General features: G+C 47.5%; 2 protein-coding genes across 4 annotated transcripts; both read right to left on the reverse strand.

Moving 5' to 3' along the window:
• Positions 1-76: 76 nt before the first annotated feature.
• Positions 77-17,129, reverse strand: Sik3 (Salt-inducible kinase 3). 3 transcript variants are annotated; one of them, XM_015183840.2, is made up of 12 exons: positions 16,759-17,129; positions 12,898-13,738; positions 6,324-6,659; positions 6,002-6,257; positions 5,330-5,943; positions 4,986-5,262; positions 4,666-4,918; positions 4,426-4,595; positions 3,644-3,898; positions 3,322-3,486; positions 2,061-3,220; positions 77-1,990 (listed from the first exon to the last, which is right to left on the reverse strand). In XM_015183840.2, the coding sequence occupies exons 2-12, from the start codon at positions 13,120-13,122 to the stop codon at positions 1,217-1,219; spliced, it is 4,485 nt and encodes a 1,494-aa protein (XP_015039326.2). In that variant the 5' UTR covers positions 13,123-13,738; positions 16,759-17,129; the 3' UTR covers positions 77-1,216. The 3 variants fall into 3 exon arrangements, with proteins under 3 accessions (XP_015039326.2, XP_015039325.2, XP_015039327.2); XM_015183839.2 differs by lacking the exon at positions 16,759-17,129 and having other exon boundaries at positions 3,322-3,477; XM_015183841.2 differs by lacking the exons at positions 3,644-3,898; positions 16,759-17,129 and having other exon boundaries at positions 3,322-3,477.
• Positions 8,805-9,701, reverse strand: LOC4803754 (ensconsin). The gene has a single exon (XM_003736906.3). It carries the CDS (start codon positions 9,539-9,541, stop codon positions 8,897-8,899), a length of 645 nt encoding a protein of 214 aa, XP_003736954.3. The 5' UTR covers positions 9,542-9,701; the 3' UTR covers positions 8,805-8,896.
• Positions 17,130-17,675: the final 546 nt, after the last annotated feature.

The raw sequence follows: 17,675 nt of genomic DNA on the forward strand, positions 1-17,675 counted from the left end.
CATTATTTATATTATCATTTGAATAAAAGAAAATACTAGGAAATGTATGACATTTATGCAAGCCAAGCAAAATGAATTTTGTATGTTTCGAAGAATTGGTAATTTATTTAAGATAAAGTTGAACAATTTATGTAATTTGATAATCGTATATAGCTACATGATTTCGTGTTTATTTTGTATTTTTGTTTCTGTTTTCTTCTACATTCTTCTCCTATCGGTTTAAATTAATTAGTTATATTTAAAATCACAGCAGTCTTTCTTGAAAAAATAGATTTCATTTCTCAATGTTTTGGGGGATGTCTAATAATATATGTTATGACGCTTTTGGGGGCACGACGGCACACTCTCTAATCGTAGGATCGGTTAACAAACGAACAAACTTGAATTCTTTACTACAGAAGTTATAAAAATTGTTTAAATTTTAAACGGAATCGAGAGCTTATCGCATAATGCATAACATTTAGAGGATAGAGAACTAACTATACATTTTGTAAAATATCCATTTATACATACATATATCTTGCATATGGATAAAGATGTACGTATCTTTGTTGAACTAAACGCTTTTTACGCTTACGAATTGCACAAGAATGGAACTTAAAATTAATGGATATACGCATATAGTATCTATATATCGCTAGATCTATGCATCTATATTATATTTATAGCTAGTACGAACATTTGTTGCTTTTGTATGAAAATTTTTGCTACTGGAATGCATTTTACTTGCTCTTGTCGTCGGTTTTTTTTAAGAACTTCTCGCCATTCCTATACTTGAAATACACATATCGTTCTAAAATATGTGCATAAATTCTATAATTTCTATAATGTTGTATGTGTTGAAGGGTGGGGAGGGGATATTCTCGAATATTTCACCAGGTTCTATCTAAGAATCAGGTTAAATAGCAATACAAAAAGTGTCTATTTGATATTCATTGATTTTGATTATGCTACTACATCTAGAAGATCTGAAATGGGATTCAAATTTGAATTTCATAATAAAAATGTAGCTAGAGACGTATGTATTTACATAATAGAATTATACTCGTCTGAATTGCTCAAGTCCTTCACACACATACTAGGATAAACATGCATATAGTTATAGATATATCGTACATATCGGCTTGAATCACAGCTACGCAGAGTTTAGGCAAGGCGAGTAGTCATTTAGTAGGTAGCTAGGGAGGGGAAGAGACAGGGTACACCCATTAAGGGCTCAGCCGGCCACCTGTTGCATGGTGATGGTGCTGATCAGCTGCTGGCAGATCTTGCCGTACTCAAATTGGTCGCCTGAGATGCGACGCAGCTTGATGCCTTTGCCGGCTCCCTGATGGTCCCGGCTGCGTCCCTCGCACACCTGCAGTTCGATCTGCAGGCCGCCGGAGTACTCCAGGCTGAGATTGGTGGTGGGCTCGCTATAGCCGGAGGCGGAGGCCAGGGGTTGTCCTGAAGGCTCGCAGGCCGTATTCGAGCTGGAGGCATTCGAGGCGCTGCTGTAACGCGACTCGGCCCCGCTGTCTTCCGAACTGATACTGCCCTTGTGCAGAACAAATCCCTTGGGCGGCATGGTCGAGTCGATCGTCTGCTTCACCATCTCCAGGATGCGGGTGGAGTCCAGGTTGGAGCACTCGTGCGGCAGCGGCACCTCGTAGCACATCTCATCCGACATCCGTCGCGAGTCGCACATCGAGTCCGGTGTGAGGTGGCCACACTCGGTGTGGTCCCCCATCTCGGAATGTGAGTCTGACTTGAAGCCCGAACTGGCCGACGGCTCCTGGCAGGGCGACAGATTATTCGAGTCATTGCTGAGGGAATCGTCAGAAAACCCCAGCGACTTGTCGCTCCCCCGCCGACACTGAGCCTCGGTCTGGGAGGTGGAACTAGTGGCCGTCACGTGGTTGCTGCTGGGTTCGCAGTCCAAGCTCGCCTTGCGTCCGATTCCACGCGTTATGGAGGGCATATCACTGTGGGGTTCTGCAATGATCAACCCCTGAAAGAAAGGTAAGGAGATTAATGCATTAATTCATCCATGAGACTTATGAAGAGGATCTTCAACGCACCTGCAGTGACATGACGGGCGTGTGTTGTTCCAAAGAGTCCTCGCTATCGCGACTATTATCCGATGAGAGGGCCACCAAGGTGATCTCGCTCCCCTGGACATCGGTTAGGCAGATCTGTGGCGTGATCCCGCCAGTGCAGCCGGCATAGGGCATTCCGGTCGTGATCGTGTGACACATCTGACCGTTGCCGTTCTCCTCCTGGATGATGCACAGATTGGGCGAGGCAGGGGGCGTGGGCACCACACGCACTGGCTGCGCCGGCGACAGATTCAACGGCTTCAGGTCATAGTAAACTGCCGTACTACAGGGTATAAACCAGTTGGGCGTGGCATAGTCCGACGGCTGCTCGCCGTGGACTCCGCCGCAGACATCCATGGACAGATCCAGCGGCTGATTGGCAGCTGCAGCAGCAGCCGCTCCTTCGCTTGCCGCCGATGTGCCGCGTGTAATGGAGCCACCGCCACTGCCGCTGCCTGTGGTCAGAACAGAGATACCCTTGGTGATCTGATGCATCGGCGAAGAGGGTCCCCCAGCACTGCACACAGGCGATAGAACCGCGGGCACACAGGGCAGGTAGGGATTGGGAGAGCAGCTGCCGCTGAAGCTGCTGTTGCTGTACACGGGCGACTGGCAGCCGCTGCTCGAGTTAGAATTGCTGGCCCCCAGGTTGATGCTGCTGAACTGTCCCACCAGTTGGTGCTGGTGCTGCGGCTGCAGAGGCAGTGTCATGGCCGTCGGGTACTGGGGATAGCCGCCCATCGGCTGCCCGAACATCTGTTTGGCGGAGGTTAGCGAGGCATTCACCACTGCGGCGTGGGGAAGGCTAATCGGGGATACGCTGAAGCTGTGCATGGGCTGGAACTGTTGCTGCTGCAGATGCTGGTGGTGCAGGAGGTGGCTCTGGTCCAGATGACCGCCACTGACAGCCGCCCCGCTGGCATGGACATGGGCCGAGAGACCCAGCAGTGGCGCCAGATCGAGAGGCACCACATGCGATGAGATTATCTTGTTGGCGATTTCGTAGCTCACACGCTGCTCCTTGACCAGGCGATCCAGTGCCGGCAGCAGTGCCTTGATCGCATCCGGCGGAATGGCAATGTCATGGCCACGTCGCAGAGCCAGCTGGAGGCCCATTCCTGGCTTCCCATGTATGGGTGAACCTATGGGGAAACGAATTCGTCAGCATCTCAAATCTATGTGCAATCTGGACGGGGGGGAGCTCAAAGCTGGGGGCAAATTTTGTTCTCGTTCTCTTTCTTACCTGGCAGACTGATCGAATTTTCTAAAAGCGGCGGACTGGGTGCAACCAAAAAGTTTCTCTGTGCAATACCTTTTTGCAGGGATTGGCATTCCTGGAGCGGTCCCTGGAACTGGCTCTTCGATCCCTCTGAGGCCCGCCGCACCGGACTGTAGCGTCCTATTGTCGCTAAATGGCAAGCGCAGCAGCAATGGAATGGGATACAAGACAAGAAAAAAGGGAAACAAATCATGAGCCACACGAAATAACATCCATACGTATTTTCACTCTATTCTTGGTTCGGTATCCTGGCCGGCAAAATCGGAAATGAAATCATAAGACTTACCACCCTCCTGCACGGTGGGCAGCTTCGAGTGGACAACGCGATGAATGCGACGATTATTGGCTGCAGCCAAGGGCACAGAACCACCAGCCGATGCCACCAGCGGCAGGGAGTGCGGCGGGGACACGCCCTTGGCCATGGCCAGGCCGACTCCGTAGGTGCCGTTCGGCGGGGACTGACTGAGAGATTTGAGTGTGGGCGGTAGATAGTCGCGATTCATGCGAGACTCGACCTCGCGTATTAGCTCGGGATGAATCACTATCGATTGATCGGCGTGTGGGGTTTTTGTTTTTTTTTTTTGGGTGGTGGGGATCAGTCAAGCAGCGACAGCAGGAGCAGCAGCAGCGAAGGCAGCAGTGTGTTGTTGTGCAGTGCAGTAGCAGGCGACACAAAATTCAAATCAAATGCAACGAAACCAAAAATAGTTCACATAAAACGAAAGGTTGAAAGGAAAAAAAATATTGAACCATAAAATTAATAAATTATAATAATGGCATTAATAAAATATACGAAATAAGATAAAATTAAGCAAATCTTATTGGGCCATGCAGCTACCTCTTTGAAGCTTATTTGTAGTTTTTAATGGAGCTTCTGGTCAGGCTATACATATTAATTGAGTACTTGAAGAAGAATCGCAATGCTTCCACTACAAAAGCTCTTATAATACATTCGTTAGGAAGCCTCTCAGTTAATGATTAAAGTTCCATCGTACGCCTGCATTTAAAGCTTCTCAAACTCTTAGTTTCTATCTGTGCTCCTATGTCTACACAATGCCATTTACGCACCTGGCGGCCGCTCGGTCACCGTAAGCAGACCCGTTCGTCGTTGTCGCATGTTTGAGGCGGATGCTGGGGCCTGGGAGGAACCTGGCCCCGTACCGGGTCCATGCGTCACAGAGAGATCATCAGTGCAGCCCACGGTATGGCGCTTGACACCGCCACGCTTCTGCATATAGCTGTGTGTGGGATAAGAGACAACTCGTAATTAGATATCATAAATCAGGGAAAGAGGTGGCCGCAACGCACCTTTGGAGCTCCTCGTTGCAGTCACCCGTGTTGCCCTCTGGGCAGCAGTGCATCTGAGCCATTTGAGCTGCTGCTTGCTCGTTGAGCGGCGACAGCTCCTGAGGGATACCGGGATCTGGCCCACAGTTGGGATTGATATAGTAGCCGGCCGTGTCCATTTGCTGGCCCTGGGCTGGACCACCAACAGTGCCACTGGCAGGGTAGTAGATGTGCAGATTGGCCCCGCCATCCGAGGCGCGACGTCCAAAGGAACCTACAAAGATGGAGCACGCGGGGTGTCAAGGTGGTGAGGACATTCAAAGCAAAGTGGGAGGACTTACTGGCACCCATTACAACGGGTGGCTTCAAAAGATGCTGATCCTTGATGGTAAGGTTGTGCAGCGGCTGGTTCTGCAGCATGGGCAGATTCATGGGATAATAGGGCACGGCCTGAGCGGGATCATTGCATTGCGGAGGGCACTTAAAGTCGATGGGCGGCACGTGTGGATTGGCCAGGGCCTGCTCGTGGGCCACATCGCCTGGACCCACGGTATGGCGTCGTGTGTTGGCCCCGTTCACGACGGTGTTGGCACACAAATGATGCTGATTTACAGGAGGCTGCAGGATATAGTAAATCGTGAATAAGTGAACCAATAGAACGCCTTTGGGCCATTGATAAACCCACCTCATTGGACCGTGCCAAGCATTCGAGTTCAAAGTCGCCGAACTTCTCCAGATCCACGGCCACATCGGTCCAGCCAAAGCCCAGAGCCGAGCTGGAGGAGGCGTTCGCACTGCTCAGCGGACTGAGGCGCTCGAGGGATTCCTGCTTGATAGGCTCGGCCGACCGGTCCACCACGCCTGTCGTAATGCTCGTCTTGCGGGACCTCGAGTAGGCGAGGCTGGCGTGGTGCTGCAGTCTTTGGTTTTCGCGTCGCTTCTGCTGCAGCCTGTCCTGCAGCAGATTGTATATGGCATAGATGTTGTCGAAGCGCTGCTCGTGCACCGACTGGGCGATCATGTCCGCGGTCAGGCCGGGCAGTTGCAGCATGTGCGTCATAACCACCGAGTCCAGCTGCGGCGGCGAGGAGTCGACCACGCTGCTCAGCGACGAGCTCGATGCGGAGTTGGACATGGAGCCTCCGGCAAAGGGAAGCGCTGTGCCCTCGCAGCCTTCACGTTCCTCCTCATGCAGCTCGGACTGCCACTCGCTGAGCCACCGGTGCTTGATGATCTGCCTGATGGTGTAGCGCCGGTCCGGCTCAACCACCAGCATGTTGCGGATGAGGTGCTCGCATTCTGCAAAGGACAACAGAGGGTCAGCTATGGCCATATGTTTCTGGGTCTGCTATCTCACCCTGGGACATGAAGAAGGGTATGCGGAACTTTCCCAGCACCACCCGACTCTTGAGCTCCAGAATGGTCTTCCCATCGAAGGGCAGGGCCCCGCAGACCAGGGCGTACAGAACAACGCCCAGACTCCAGATGTCCGACTTGGGTCCGTCGTACTCGAGCCCCTGGAACACCTCGGGGGCGGCATAGGGCGGGGATCCGCACCAGGTTCGCAGTGTGGCCCCCTCCTCGTAGTGATTGCTGAAGCCAAAGTCCGCGAGCTGCAACGCCACGGAATGAGTAAACCAATCAAGGGTAGGACAAGAACCTGGGGATTATCTACTCACCTTGATGTTCATGTCCTTGTCGAGCAGCACATTCTCGGCCTTGAGATCGCGATGCACCACCCCGCGGAGATGGCAATAGTGGACCGCCGAGATGAGCTGCGTGAAGACGCGAGCCGCCTCCGGCTCCTTCATCCGTCCATTGGCCACGAGATGGTCAAAGATCTCCCCATTGGGCGCATACTCAGTCACCAGGTAGATCATCGACTGCGACTCCATCACCTCGTAGAGACGCGTGATGTGCGGATGCCGCAGGGACTTCAGTATGGAGATCTCCCGGAACGTCTTGCTCAGATACTCCTCGTTGAGGCATGTCTTGTCAATGATCTTTATGGCCACCTGCAAGGAAACACCAGAGGACAAACATGAGAACAATCCAAAAAGACAATTGTTCCGTTGTGCCTTTATTCCCTCGATCTTTGTTGAATGTTTGCTGTGTTTTGTTTGTGTTTGTTTGTCGTTCGACTCGTGCAAGCGAAGGTGAACGAACGTTGTCGGCGAGCACAGAAGAGAGCCGCAAAGAGCGCGCACGCACTGCAGAGAGCAGCAGCAGCATCGAAATCTAAGTTGTGTGGGTTGCCAGCCGAAAATTACGAAAGGGAGGTGGAACAAAAACGCTGCTCGCTCAAATGATGAACAGTGGGAATGCTGCCATTGTTGGTGGATCAAATCCACAAGGAGATCTAACTTCTAAGCCTCTACAAAATATGTTTGTTGATTGTTGATTAAAAACACATTCAAGGCCTTTAGAAACACCCCCAAAAACAGCTTACATCGTTGGGTTTACCCAATGTTTAATAAAATAAACACCTTAGGGCCCTGGTCTTAGCTCCAATATTCATGAAGAATTATGGCAAAACTGCTTGCCTTTAGTCCCACTGTGCGTCGTCCAGCTGTGGCCAGGGGCTTGGCGGGGGCTGTTCGGGTTCAGGTGGTTAGGCGGCCGCACAGTCTGCGGCATCAGCAGAGCACCCCATACATGGTGCGCGTGTTCGGGGACCGGTACGTCTGTGCGTGTGCGTGTGCGTGTGTGTGTGTGTGTTTTGGTGCTGCCGCAGCAGAGTGGGAGGCAGAGAGGCAGAGCACAGCAACGGCCGACCAGACAAAACATTCTTTGCTCACGACTGACGCCGCCGCCGCCGCTGTTGCTGTTTATTTGCTTTTGTGTATTCGCAAAACATTTCAAAAATTTAACACAATGTTAAATAATTAACAACAAAAGTGAGCGCAGGCTCTCTCAATACTTCCGAGTCTTGTGCTCTTGATCTTCAAGCAAATCCGCCAGAGAGGTCCCTGGCCAAGGCATCACCTCATCTCAATAAACCTTGCTTTGGGTCTCTCTCTCTCTCTCTCTCTCTCTCTCACTCTCTTGTTATCTTCTTCTTTGTCACGCTCTTCGACTCAATGACAATGGCAGAATCGGCAGCGGGCAAGGCAGCAGCATCATCATCATCATGAGGCACCGGTTTTTGTTTCTTCTCAACTTTAAAACAAATTCGTTTTTTTGGATTCCGTTTCCTCTCCGCAGTTTTTATTTTTGTTAATATATTTTCTGCTTCATGCCGAGCCGTTCAATGCCGAGCACTTTCAATCAAATACCAAGCAATACATCAAATTGAATCAAAATTTATAGACAATTTCGCTCGTTCTAAAGTTGTTCGACTTTGAACTTGAGACAAGTGCAGGAAACTGCATTGATAGGTTCGTTGCTCATTTAATAATTGAAAATTCTTTTGTGCAACGCGTCGTATGCGTACTGCAAAGGGCAGCAACAGAGCAGAGCCAGTGGTGGGTAGGGGGCAGAGCGAGATGTGTTTGACACCTTACATAATTGCATGAAAAACAGACAACAACAAAAACAAACTGATACGAAACTGATTTAACGCCCTCCACAAATATTCCAGTGCCACGTGAGCAGCGCCTCAAGTTGAACTTCAGTTCCTAGTGGGGTGGGGTGGGGTGGTGTGGTGGCATGGGCGAAGAGAAATGCCACATTGCCACGTGCCGTTTGACCTTTCGTTTCGTCGCAGGCAAACGCGATGAACCTTAAGCCTTCGCTCGCAAATGAGACATTTCGAAATAATCGCAGCTACAACAACGACAGCGACAACCACACGACAACGACATACCCAATGTCGCCTCCATTTCGGAATCCTTCAGCTGAAGGCAAAATATCGCCTCAAAAGGTTCTTTGGTTCTATTGATTTCAAGGAAAAGCCAATGCAAGCCCAGCCAAGGTCTGAAACGTTGATTACGACCGTCGACGTCGACCGACACTAAAAGGAATAAAGGCCATGAATTGTTCGCCAAATCCTGAGTTCCACAGAATTAGCTTGCTAAATATTTAACTCGAAATCCGAAACAATAACTAAGAAAGCTTACAGTATGCTCCTGCATATTCGATTCCTCACAATGCAAATAAGTAATTTCTCTATAATTGCATTTCCGAATGCAAGTTTATCGAGGTTCACGCATGTGCGTATTCCTTTGAATGCTTTTATCAATCTTGGGCATTTATTAATCATAATTTGTGTAAAACATTCTTTCTCGAGATAAATCGGGAGATCGGGGACTGCCTATAGGCTGCCCCTCCATATGAACTTGTTCTCCCGCTCCAACTGCTGGTACTCCTCTCGCAGAGTCTGCAGTTCCTTCGAGTTCTTCGCACTCAAACGCTCCAGCTGGCCGTTCAGGCCGATGATTCGCTCTCTCAGGGCGTTGACCGTGAACATGCTGAGTCGCTCCGGCCGGAAGACGTCCTCCTTCATGGCGGTCACGAAGTGCCACATGTCCTGCAGCTCGTTGCGCTTGGCGGAGCGGTAGACCTGCATTTTCTCGTCCAGCTCGAACTGCAGGCGCTCAATCTCGTTGATCAGGCTGGCTAGGGCTGTGGTGGAGGAGCTGCCTGGCCTCTGGGCACCATTGCCTTCGGAACTGGGCTCGTCGTCTGGGCTATCCTGGAAATGGCTGGCATTCAGCCTGACTTGATGGCACTCGAGGTACTTTTGCTGCGCCTTGAGGCGCGTCAGTTCACACATAATAGCCGTGGGGGTCGCCTTTGGGGTCCTGGCTGGGGCTGAGGCTGGGGCTGGGGCCGAGGCTATGGCTTTGGGTTGGGTTCTCCTTCGGAGGGGCTTCTCGGGAGGCTTCGCCTTGGGTGTGGGTGGCTTTCCATTGGGCTGCTCGTCCATTGTGAAAAGTGCATTGGCATTGTCCATCATGGGGCTTCGCTGGCATGTGACTGCCACAAAATGTTGCACAACGTTTGGGCGGGTCCTTGCAACTTCTGCAGTGTAGCGCTTATTGTTGCTGTTTACACGCGGTAATCAAACGTGTTGCCAGCGCACCCCCCACGCGCCACACCACACCACACCCCACCCCTTTCCCACAAAGGCTCTGACTCAATCTCCCCTGTTGTACGCTCCTGCCCCCCCACTCCACGTGTTTAATCGATATGCGACCTCCTTTTCGCACTACCTATCTATTCTTCAGGCTGCTGCAATTGTTACTCTCTCACTCGCTCACCGCTCCCGCTCCTCCGCCTCTTCTTTGCTGCTCCCCTGCTCCAGAGGTCAATAGACTTTATGTGGCTTTGGTGTGATTTTAAAATTTTCCAATGGCACAATGGAAATGGAAAAATCGATTATTATATTCACAATTTACCCCCCGCCATGGCCTACTTAATTGCAAATGAAAATGGGTTAAGGGGCGGGGCGTTTGAGCTATCAGAAAACAGTTTTTTGATTGGAATAGGGACCTTACAGATGGTAAAATCCATTAATTGAATGCCATTGGAAGTCAGAAGCTGCGAAGTAATCAGTTGAAATCCAAAAGGAAATGAATCGTTTCTATGGGATATCCCTTTTCTATCCGATATCCGATAAATATGTACATTCTTTGGCAGTTAAACAGAGGAAAAATATAAACAGAAAATAGGATTAATTATGTGCATCATAATGAAATTATTCAAGGTTGTGCGCAATCGCAACGCGCTCTCTTTTCGGGTCTTATTTTTCTCAGAACAACAACAACAAACGTCGCTCTTCTCTCTCACATCAAACATGGCGTCGCAGCGCTCTCAGTTGTGCTGAGCGTAAAATAAGACCCGAAAAGAGAGTTTGTGGACCACCTTGCATAATCTTCTCTGGCAAAGGGTCTCTCAGACGAAAGAACAGGCCTACAGGCTGCTGCAGAGAGGAAGTGAAGGGCAAACAGTCTGATCATCGGAGACAAGCAGCTTAAGAGAGAGTGAGTAAACACACGTGACTGATTCGGCGATTGCTCTTTGGTGGGGGCTTCTTTTATGTTTTTGTTGCTGCTGCCTCTGGCTACTCTTCTGGCGACAAAACAAATGCGAAAAGAAGAAGCAGTTGATAACATTTTCGGCTATCATAATGCCAGTGTGTGTTTTTGAAAACAGCAACAAAACGCAGACATAAATGGGGGCAAGACAGAGTGGGTAAGGGAGAGAGAGACAGAGAGTGAGCGAGCGACATTGGCGGCCTTAGATTTAGTGCGCATGATTTTTGGGTTTTGTAAATACTGAACAACAAAAATCAAGCATAGAAAAACAACCACAGACAGAGACAGACAGGCTGAAAGCGAATAGCAAAAAGCCGCGAAAGAGTTAATGAAAAGGTAAATAAAGATTGTTAAACGATTGCCCTCTCTCTCTCTCTCTCTGTCTCTGTCTGACGCGTGTTAGATGTTCAAACATGTTTTTTCGGTCTGCTGGCCAAAGAGTCAACGCTCAGCGGATCAGACGACGGCAGCAGCTTAAATATTAAATATTTACCCATAGCGAAAGATCAATCAGCAGCCCAAAAAGAGAGGAGGGAGAGCAATTGCAGCAATTGGGGCATTCAAACCGGTGCCAAGGCAGCCGCCGATTCCGACCGATAATTCAATTAAATTAAACTAATGCCCAATTAAATAACAATCAAATTTAATCAGAAACGACACGTGAAAGCGATTAAAGACGAGAGAAAATTCTCCTGGGCTCTCAAAACAAAGGGAAGCTTGTAGATCCCTTCCTGGGCGTATTCAGGATTCCTAATGATGAAATCATTTAAACTAGTTATCGAACGCTTTGTGGTTCTTTCGGATTACTTGAGTGTACATAGTACATACATATGTACATATGTGCATGTCGATGCATGTGCTGGTTAGTAAATTATTGGCAAATACGCTTAAGGCAGATAAGCCATGCATACACATGTATAAATAATACATAACAAGCACTGGCCCACTGATTGGTAATGCAAAAAATAAGATAAGTGAACCGTGGACCGTGGACCTTGAAGCTGTCGAACAGCTGTTTTCGAATCGAAAGAAAGTTCTTCGGAAGTGGTAATTGTTTGGCTGTCGACGACATATCCAGCGATAATTGTTAAGATCGATACGGATAGGCACGTGTTCGGTGCAGACTCCACAACGTTGGCAATTATGCAAAACGAAATCAATTTCGTTTGTTTGTCTTTTAAATTTTCATTCGCACCCCTCGCACCCATCATCTGGTGGTCTTTCTGCCGCCCTCGCTCTGTACAGTGTCGCGTTTATTGATCCAAGAGTTTCGCAGTGTTGATACCCTGTATTGCTGTATGAGAGAGCGAGCAAGATGGATTATTTGCCTGCTTCAGTATTGGAAAAAGGTATCTAAAAGGTGGCATTCCTTTGTGGATTGTGTGTGTGTGTGTGTGTGTGTCTGTTTCGGTTGACAGTCCCAATTATCAGGCGTCACAGCTGTTGCTGTTAGCACCCACCACATGGACAGGTGACTCAACATGCTTAACAAACAGACTGGAAGCGGACTTCTGCTTTAGAACTGAATTTCGGAAGGGATCATTCGGGGGAATCATCAGCTTCGATTAAGTTTATGGCAGGAAATTCTCAAAAAAAAAGAAGATTAATATAAAAGCAGATGACAAATCGCAAAAAGAAAACAAAGGGAACAAACGATGAAATTCAATTACTTCCTGAAGAGACAGAACAGAGTTATTTGAGATGGGGAGCTTGGGGGAGGAGCGTCCCCCAAAATAAAGTTAAAGCAAAGGCAAAGGCAAAAAGCAAAATCGACGGAAGGAGAAAAGCGCCTTACAAATGCGATTCCAATTAGCATCTGTCGATGCTGCTACCTCCACCCATACCCCACACCCCACACTCCACACCAATACCGCCAGCCCAACGCCCCCTGAGCAGAACCCAGCGACATTGTCAATTGAAAGCAAACAACAACCCAAACAATCGAAAAAGCAACCGAAAGCCGAAACGAAACTCCCGATTGTCAATAAGTTGTGTAAATAATTGCTCTACACATATTCACGCGGCAATAAACAATATAATCAAAGAGTAATCACCAAAATCAATTTCATTCAGCAGAATACGCAATCAGAAATCATCCACAGAAGCTCGGAAACTGTGGACTGGGGATGGAATGAAGTGAAAATCATCGATAACTGAAGTTATTCGATAATTAATCAGAGGCAGTGATGATGCTGATCTAGATCGATACCATAATCGACCTATAATCGATGGGAATTAAGGGAAAATCTTAAACGTATTCCAGATTCGCACTCACCTTTGTCTTGGTCACAATGTTTGTGGCCAGCTTCACGACAGCGAAGTTTCCCTTTCCGATGGTCTTCTCCAGCTCATAGTAGCCGACGCGCAGCAGCTTGTCCACGGATATCTTGCTGGTCGATGGCACTTTGTAGTTTTGTGGCGTGGACACTGGTACTGGTACTGGTGCGGCTGCTGCGGCTGCTGCGACTGGTGGGGCTGCTTGTGTCGGTGTGGAGGCCATCGCTAAGACTGGCTGACTTTCTCTCTCTCTGTGTTGTGTTGTGTTGTGGCGCGGTGCTCGGATTTGGTGGGGATCAGCGGATTAGCGGCACTCGATCCCGCTTCCGTAATTGGCTGTCGTGTCGTCCGCGCAGGAAATTCACTTAAACTGCATTTTCTTTTGTAGTCGCTTTGGACATGGAGTCGGTGCTGTCACATTCAATGCCTGCTGGCGGCGCTCTCACACAGATACACATAAGCACACACACACAAAATACGGACGCGGGTCGGGGGAGAGAGCAGCAGCGCCGCCAGCAACAACAAGAACAGAGACACTAAATTCTCTCTTTTCTTTTTGGCTTCCGCACAATCTAATTGCTGCTGCTGCTGCTGCTGCTGCTGCGTCTGCTCCAACGGATGCTCACCAGTGGGCAGTGGGCCATGCCCCTCCAGTGTGGGCGGGGGGGGCACGTGTTGCAGGTACACACTTTTTTCTTATTTGTTGATATTTAATTGAATTTGTTTATCCAATTATTTTTTGTATCCTCTTTGCTTTAATGTTTTTTTTTATAATTGAATTTTATTGCACTTTATTTTTCGCACAAAATTGCTTTTCACATTTCGTTGCACTTTATCGCCTTCGGTCAGGCGAGGGAAAGGGGGGGAAAAGAGAAAACATAATTTCAATTAAGAGGTAATACACATTTCTACGCCTAACCTTGGTATATGTACGTATGTTTTTCTTTTATCAGCTACAAGTGTATGTGTGTGTGTGTGTTTGTGTGCGTGCTTGGAGTAAGGCAAACACCAAAGATAGTAAAATGAAAACAAGTACGATCGCTACAGCTGTGCTATCAGCTATCAGATGCCCTCTCAACAGATTTGGAGAACCAAATGATTAGAAAACGTTCTATTTAGAGTTTACCCTCTCAAAAACATCGGGGGATGATGGCAGCGTTTCTTTATGAACTCTCTTATACGAAATATACCCTCCGCCTCTACGTTTACAGGGTATAAACAGAGCACGAGCGCACCGTTATCTGTCCCTACAGAAATCTCAAAGAAAACAAAAGTCAATCCCATGAAGTTCTCTTCTTCTGCCACTACGCTCCCAGCAGCGATTACTTTTGGCGAGCAGTGTAAAAACCAACTACAGAGGTAGAAGAGGAGGGAAAAGCAGAAACCAGTGTCTATGGCTGGTTTTTCTGTAAGCCGATCGCCAGGCGAAGAAGAGTCTTGGCGAGAGGGAGAGCGAGAGCACGCTTAATGGGTTAATGTACAACATCAAGGTCGTACGGGGACCAGACTCATGCATATACTACATACATACCACATAATCGCAAAGGAGGGAGAGCCGACAGAAGTACTCAAAAATACTTATTAAAATCAATTTAGAGCAAAAAGCCAGTGAGAAAGAGGAAGACAGCCACCGTGATCAAACATTAACCAAACACACAAACGCAAACACACTTACACACGCACGAACGCCAGACACAAGCACTCAAACACTCTTAATAGGCATAAACAAATGCCGTTGCTTCTTCTTATTCTCATATTTTGTGGGTGCGAAAAGAGCAACGGCAGCTGGACAACAATGCATATATCGCATCTCATCATTCATCTCACTCCTGCACAGACACACACCCACAGATCACACCCAATTGGCACTTTTTGTTGGCTTCTTCTAGCAGAAAGTTTTGGGCGCTGCTCTTCTTGTTTATTAGCATAAATCACTCGTTAAAAGATGAAAGGCACTAAACAGTTCTAGCAATGATAAGCTCAAGAGATAGGATTGCAAATTACCGAACGGATGCGGCCACACATTAACCGTAACCCGTAACTGTAGCAGTCAAAAGTCAAAGCTGAATGAACTTCCAAAATGGAAGCGAAACTGGAGCTAAAGCTGGGGCATCCATTCCAGCCATCTCTTCTCTTCCAACGCACACGCGGCACAGAGAGACTTTCTCACCGAAAGCCAGCGAGAGAGAGCGAAAGAAAAAGAGAGCGACGGCACACTTTGAGAGTTGCTTCTGGTGGGCTGGTAAAAGACGTCACCGGGTTAAAGGTGCGAGTGGAAAGAGGCCTCTCAAGTGGGTCGTGGGATAGGACAATGCACTGGAGTTTACCTAATAATCTGTCCCGCATTGTAGTGTATTCTGCGTATCTACAAATTCGTGAGCTGATAACTCGCCGCTCGTGGACGGCCTGCCCTCATCTACCAACAACAAAAAGCGAAAATAATTTTAAAAAGCGACAAGTAAAATACATAAATGAGCCAGCAAGCGGAGAGAGAAGGAAGAACGCACGACAAACAACAACAAATGCTAGAGAACAGAGGCTTGGATCAAGATGTATTGAAATGGGGTGGTGCATTCCCAGAGAGCTCTCGCAAGTTTCCTATTTGTTTTCAGTGTCATTACACAGGAGCGAGAGTGAGAGATCGAAAAGCACCTTATGCAAATACACCTTGGCTTGAACTTACACAGCAGCCCAGCGCCAGACAGACAGCAACGTAAGAGTGGGGGGCGCCAACGACAGAGAAAAGCAAACCAAGCGAGAGGCAGGCAGCCCCATCGATTGCCAAAAGCTAGACAGAGACAGAGGATGAAACTCGGTAGTTTCTTTGTGTGTACGAGTGTTTTAGCGGGGGCGCAGCAACAGTTTTATAGGGCAGGGACGTGACAGGTAGGGTAGCCCTGTGCACGGTGTTGAGTGAGAGGGGGTCAAGAAGTCAAGGAAATATGCCAGAAAACAACAGCAAAAATTAAAATATGAAAAGGAATGATGACAATTACACACCAATACGAGGGCACACACGCGCGCAGTGGATGGGTCGAAAACAAGGCGAAAACTTGTCGAGGTCGAGCATATTCACACACAGACACAGTGAAGCAACCATCACATGAATACATATGTACACGCAAACACACAAGAACTCATGGGGCCAAAAAAAAGCACCTGCAATTGATAATGGGGCGATATGGTAAAAGCCAAGCAACTAAAGCGCAAGGTGTCCAATTAGAGCATTCAACATATCAATTGGCTTGTTTTACATTTCTTCTGGAGGTGGAGTTGCCATGACGTTAACACAACAGAGCGTACACTCCCATACACACACACACATACACACAGAAGTCCCACTGTAGCATCGGAAAACGTCACTACTTCCAAAGTGGAGAAAATCGTACGCGCAGCTTTAGATTTTCATGACGCAGGTAAAACTTGCCGCAATACACATAATTGCCATTCATGAATATGTCTCGGCTTCCGCATCTCGTTTTCTAGAGGTGAGAGCGTGACACACACAGATTAAGTCACATGCGTCAATCCATTGAATTGTGCGTTAAGTTGTAATGTGTAAGTTTTACAGATACTCTTCCGATCGTGTCACGCGTTCATCTCGCAGGGGTAATTGCTACCAACACAAATTCACACACACACGCACAAACACTAGCACAGGGAACATGGAACATGTAAAACTGTGGTTGTTGTTGTTCTGCCTCTTTCTTTCTCTAGCCTCCTCCAACAACAATCACAAAAGCTGCTCAAATACAAAAAGCACACTTATAAATTTATTTAATCTCCGTCAAGCCACTCCGTTTCGTTTCGTTTCATATGCTAGGCTTCCCGCTTACACGATTTCTACATTTTATTTTACTTTATTTTCATTTGTCGCTGCTTCTGCGTCGGCTGCTGCTGCTGCTGGCAAGATTTCTTTTCACGTCGACTTTAATATATTATTTCTCTTATCACTGGTGCTTTTGTCGCTGCCTTTTGGCTCATTTCTTGCTGTAGTTGTCGCCTGCTCTGAACTTGTACGCGTGGGCGTAGTGTGCGCCTCGTATTTTTGCATTAGCACATATATTATATATTATTAAGTGGTGATTGCCTTTCGGCTATTGGAATTTTTTCATGCTGCTTAAAACGATTCTTTCTTCGACTTTGGAGCAACGGCAACGGTGGAGCACACCTGCTCACAACACAACTAGGGATGCTAGATATTGGTGTATCAACTTATCGATATATATTGTCGGCAGATAAAATACCTGGGGCATTCATTGGGACTATCGAAAAGAGTAATATACATATTTTTGAAGGATATATGAACTTGATACATGATATTTGGATTTAGAAGGAAGTCAATATTATTTTTCTATTGGTTTACGTGTTAAAATCAGAAGCCCGCGACATTTGATTCTGCTGATCGATGAACAGAGTAGCTCTAAAAAATATCGGTATTTTTAGGCGATAAGTTTAACTTATCGTCGTTTTATTTTGAAAACAGTAATGGTGTACCCGAGCAACAATCAAACTAGCATTTTTTTTTTTGCAAGAATTAATTATGATGGAGTCTGAAAGTTTGTTCACTGAATTCTTTGAAAACATCGATAACATCTGAGGGGAGTGGGACACTACTTGTTGATACTACAAAAATACCAAAACGCGTTAAACCTATCGTTTTACAGCACTAACATCAACATGGAACTAAGATCGAAATTTTGAATTGGGATGCAAATTATCCACTTAAATGGTTTTAGGCTTAGTTAAAAAAAAACCGATTTTTTGTTTTTCTTT

This window comes from Drosophila pseudoobscura, chromosome 3 (genome assembly GCF_009870125.1).
Source record: "Drosophila pseudoobscura strain MV-25-SWS-2005 chromosome 3, UCI_Dpse_MV25, whole genome shotgun sequence".
Lineage (NCBI taxonomy): Eukaryota > Metazoa > Arthropoda > Insecta > Diptera > Drosophilidae > Drosophila > Drosophila pseudoobscura.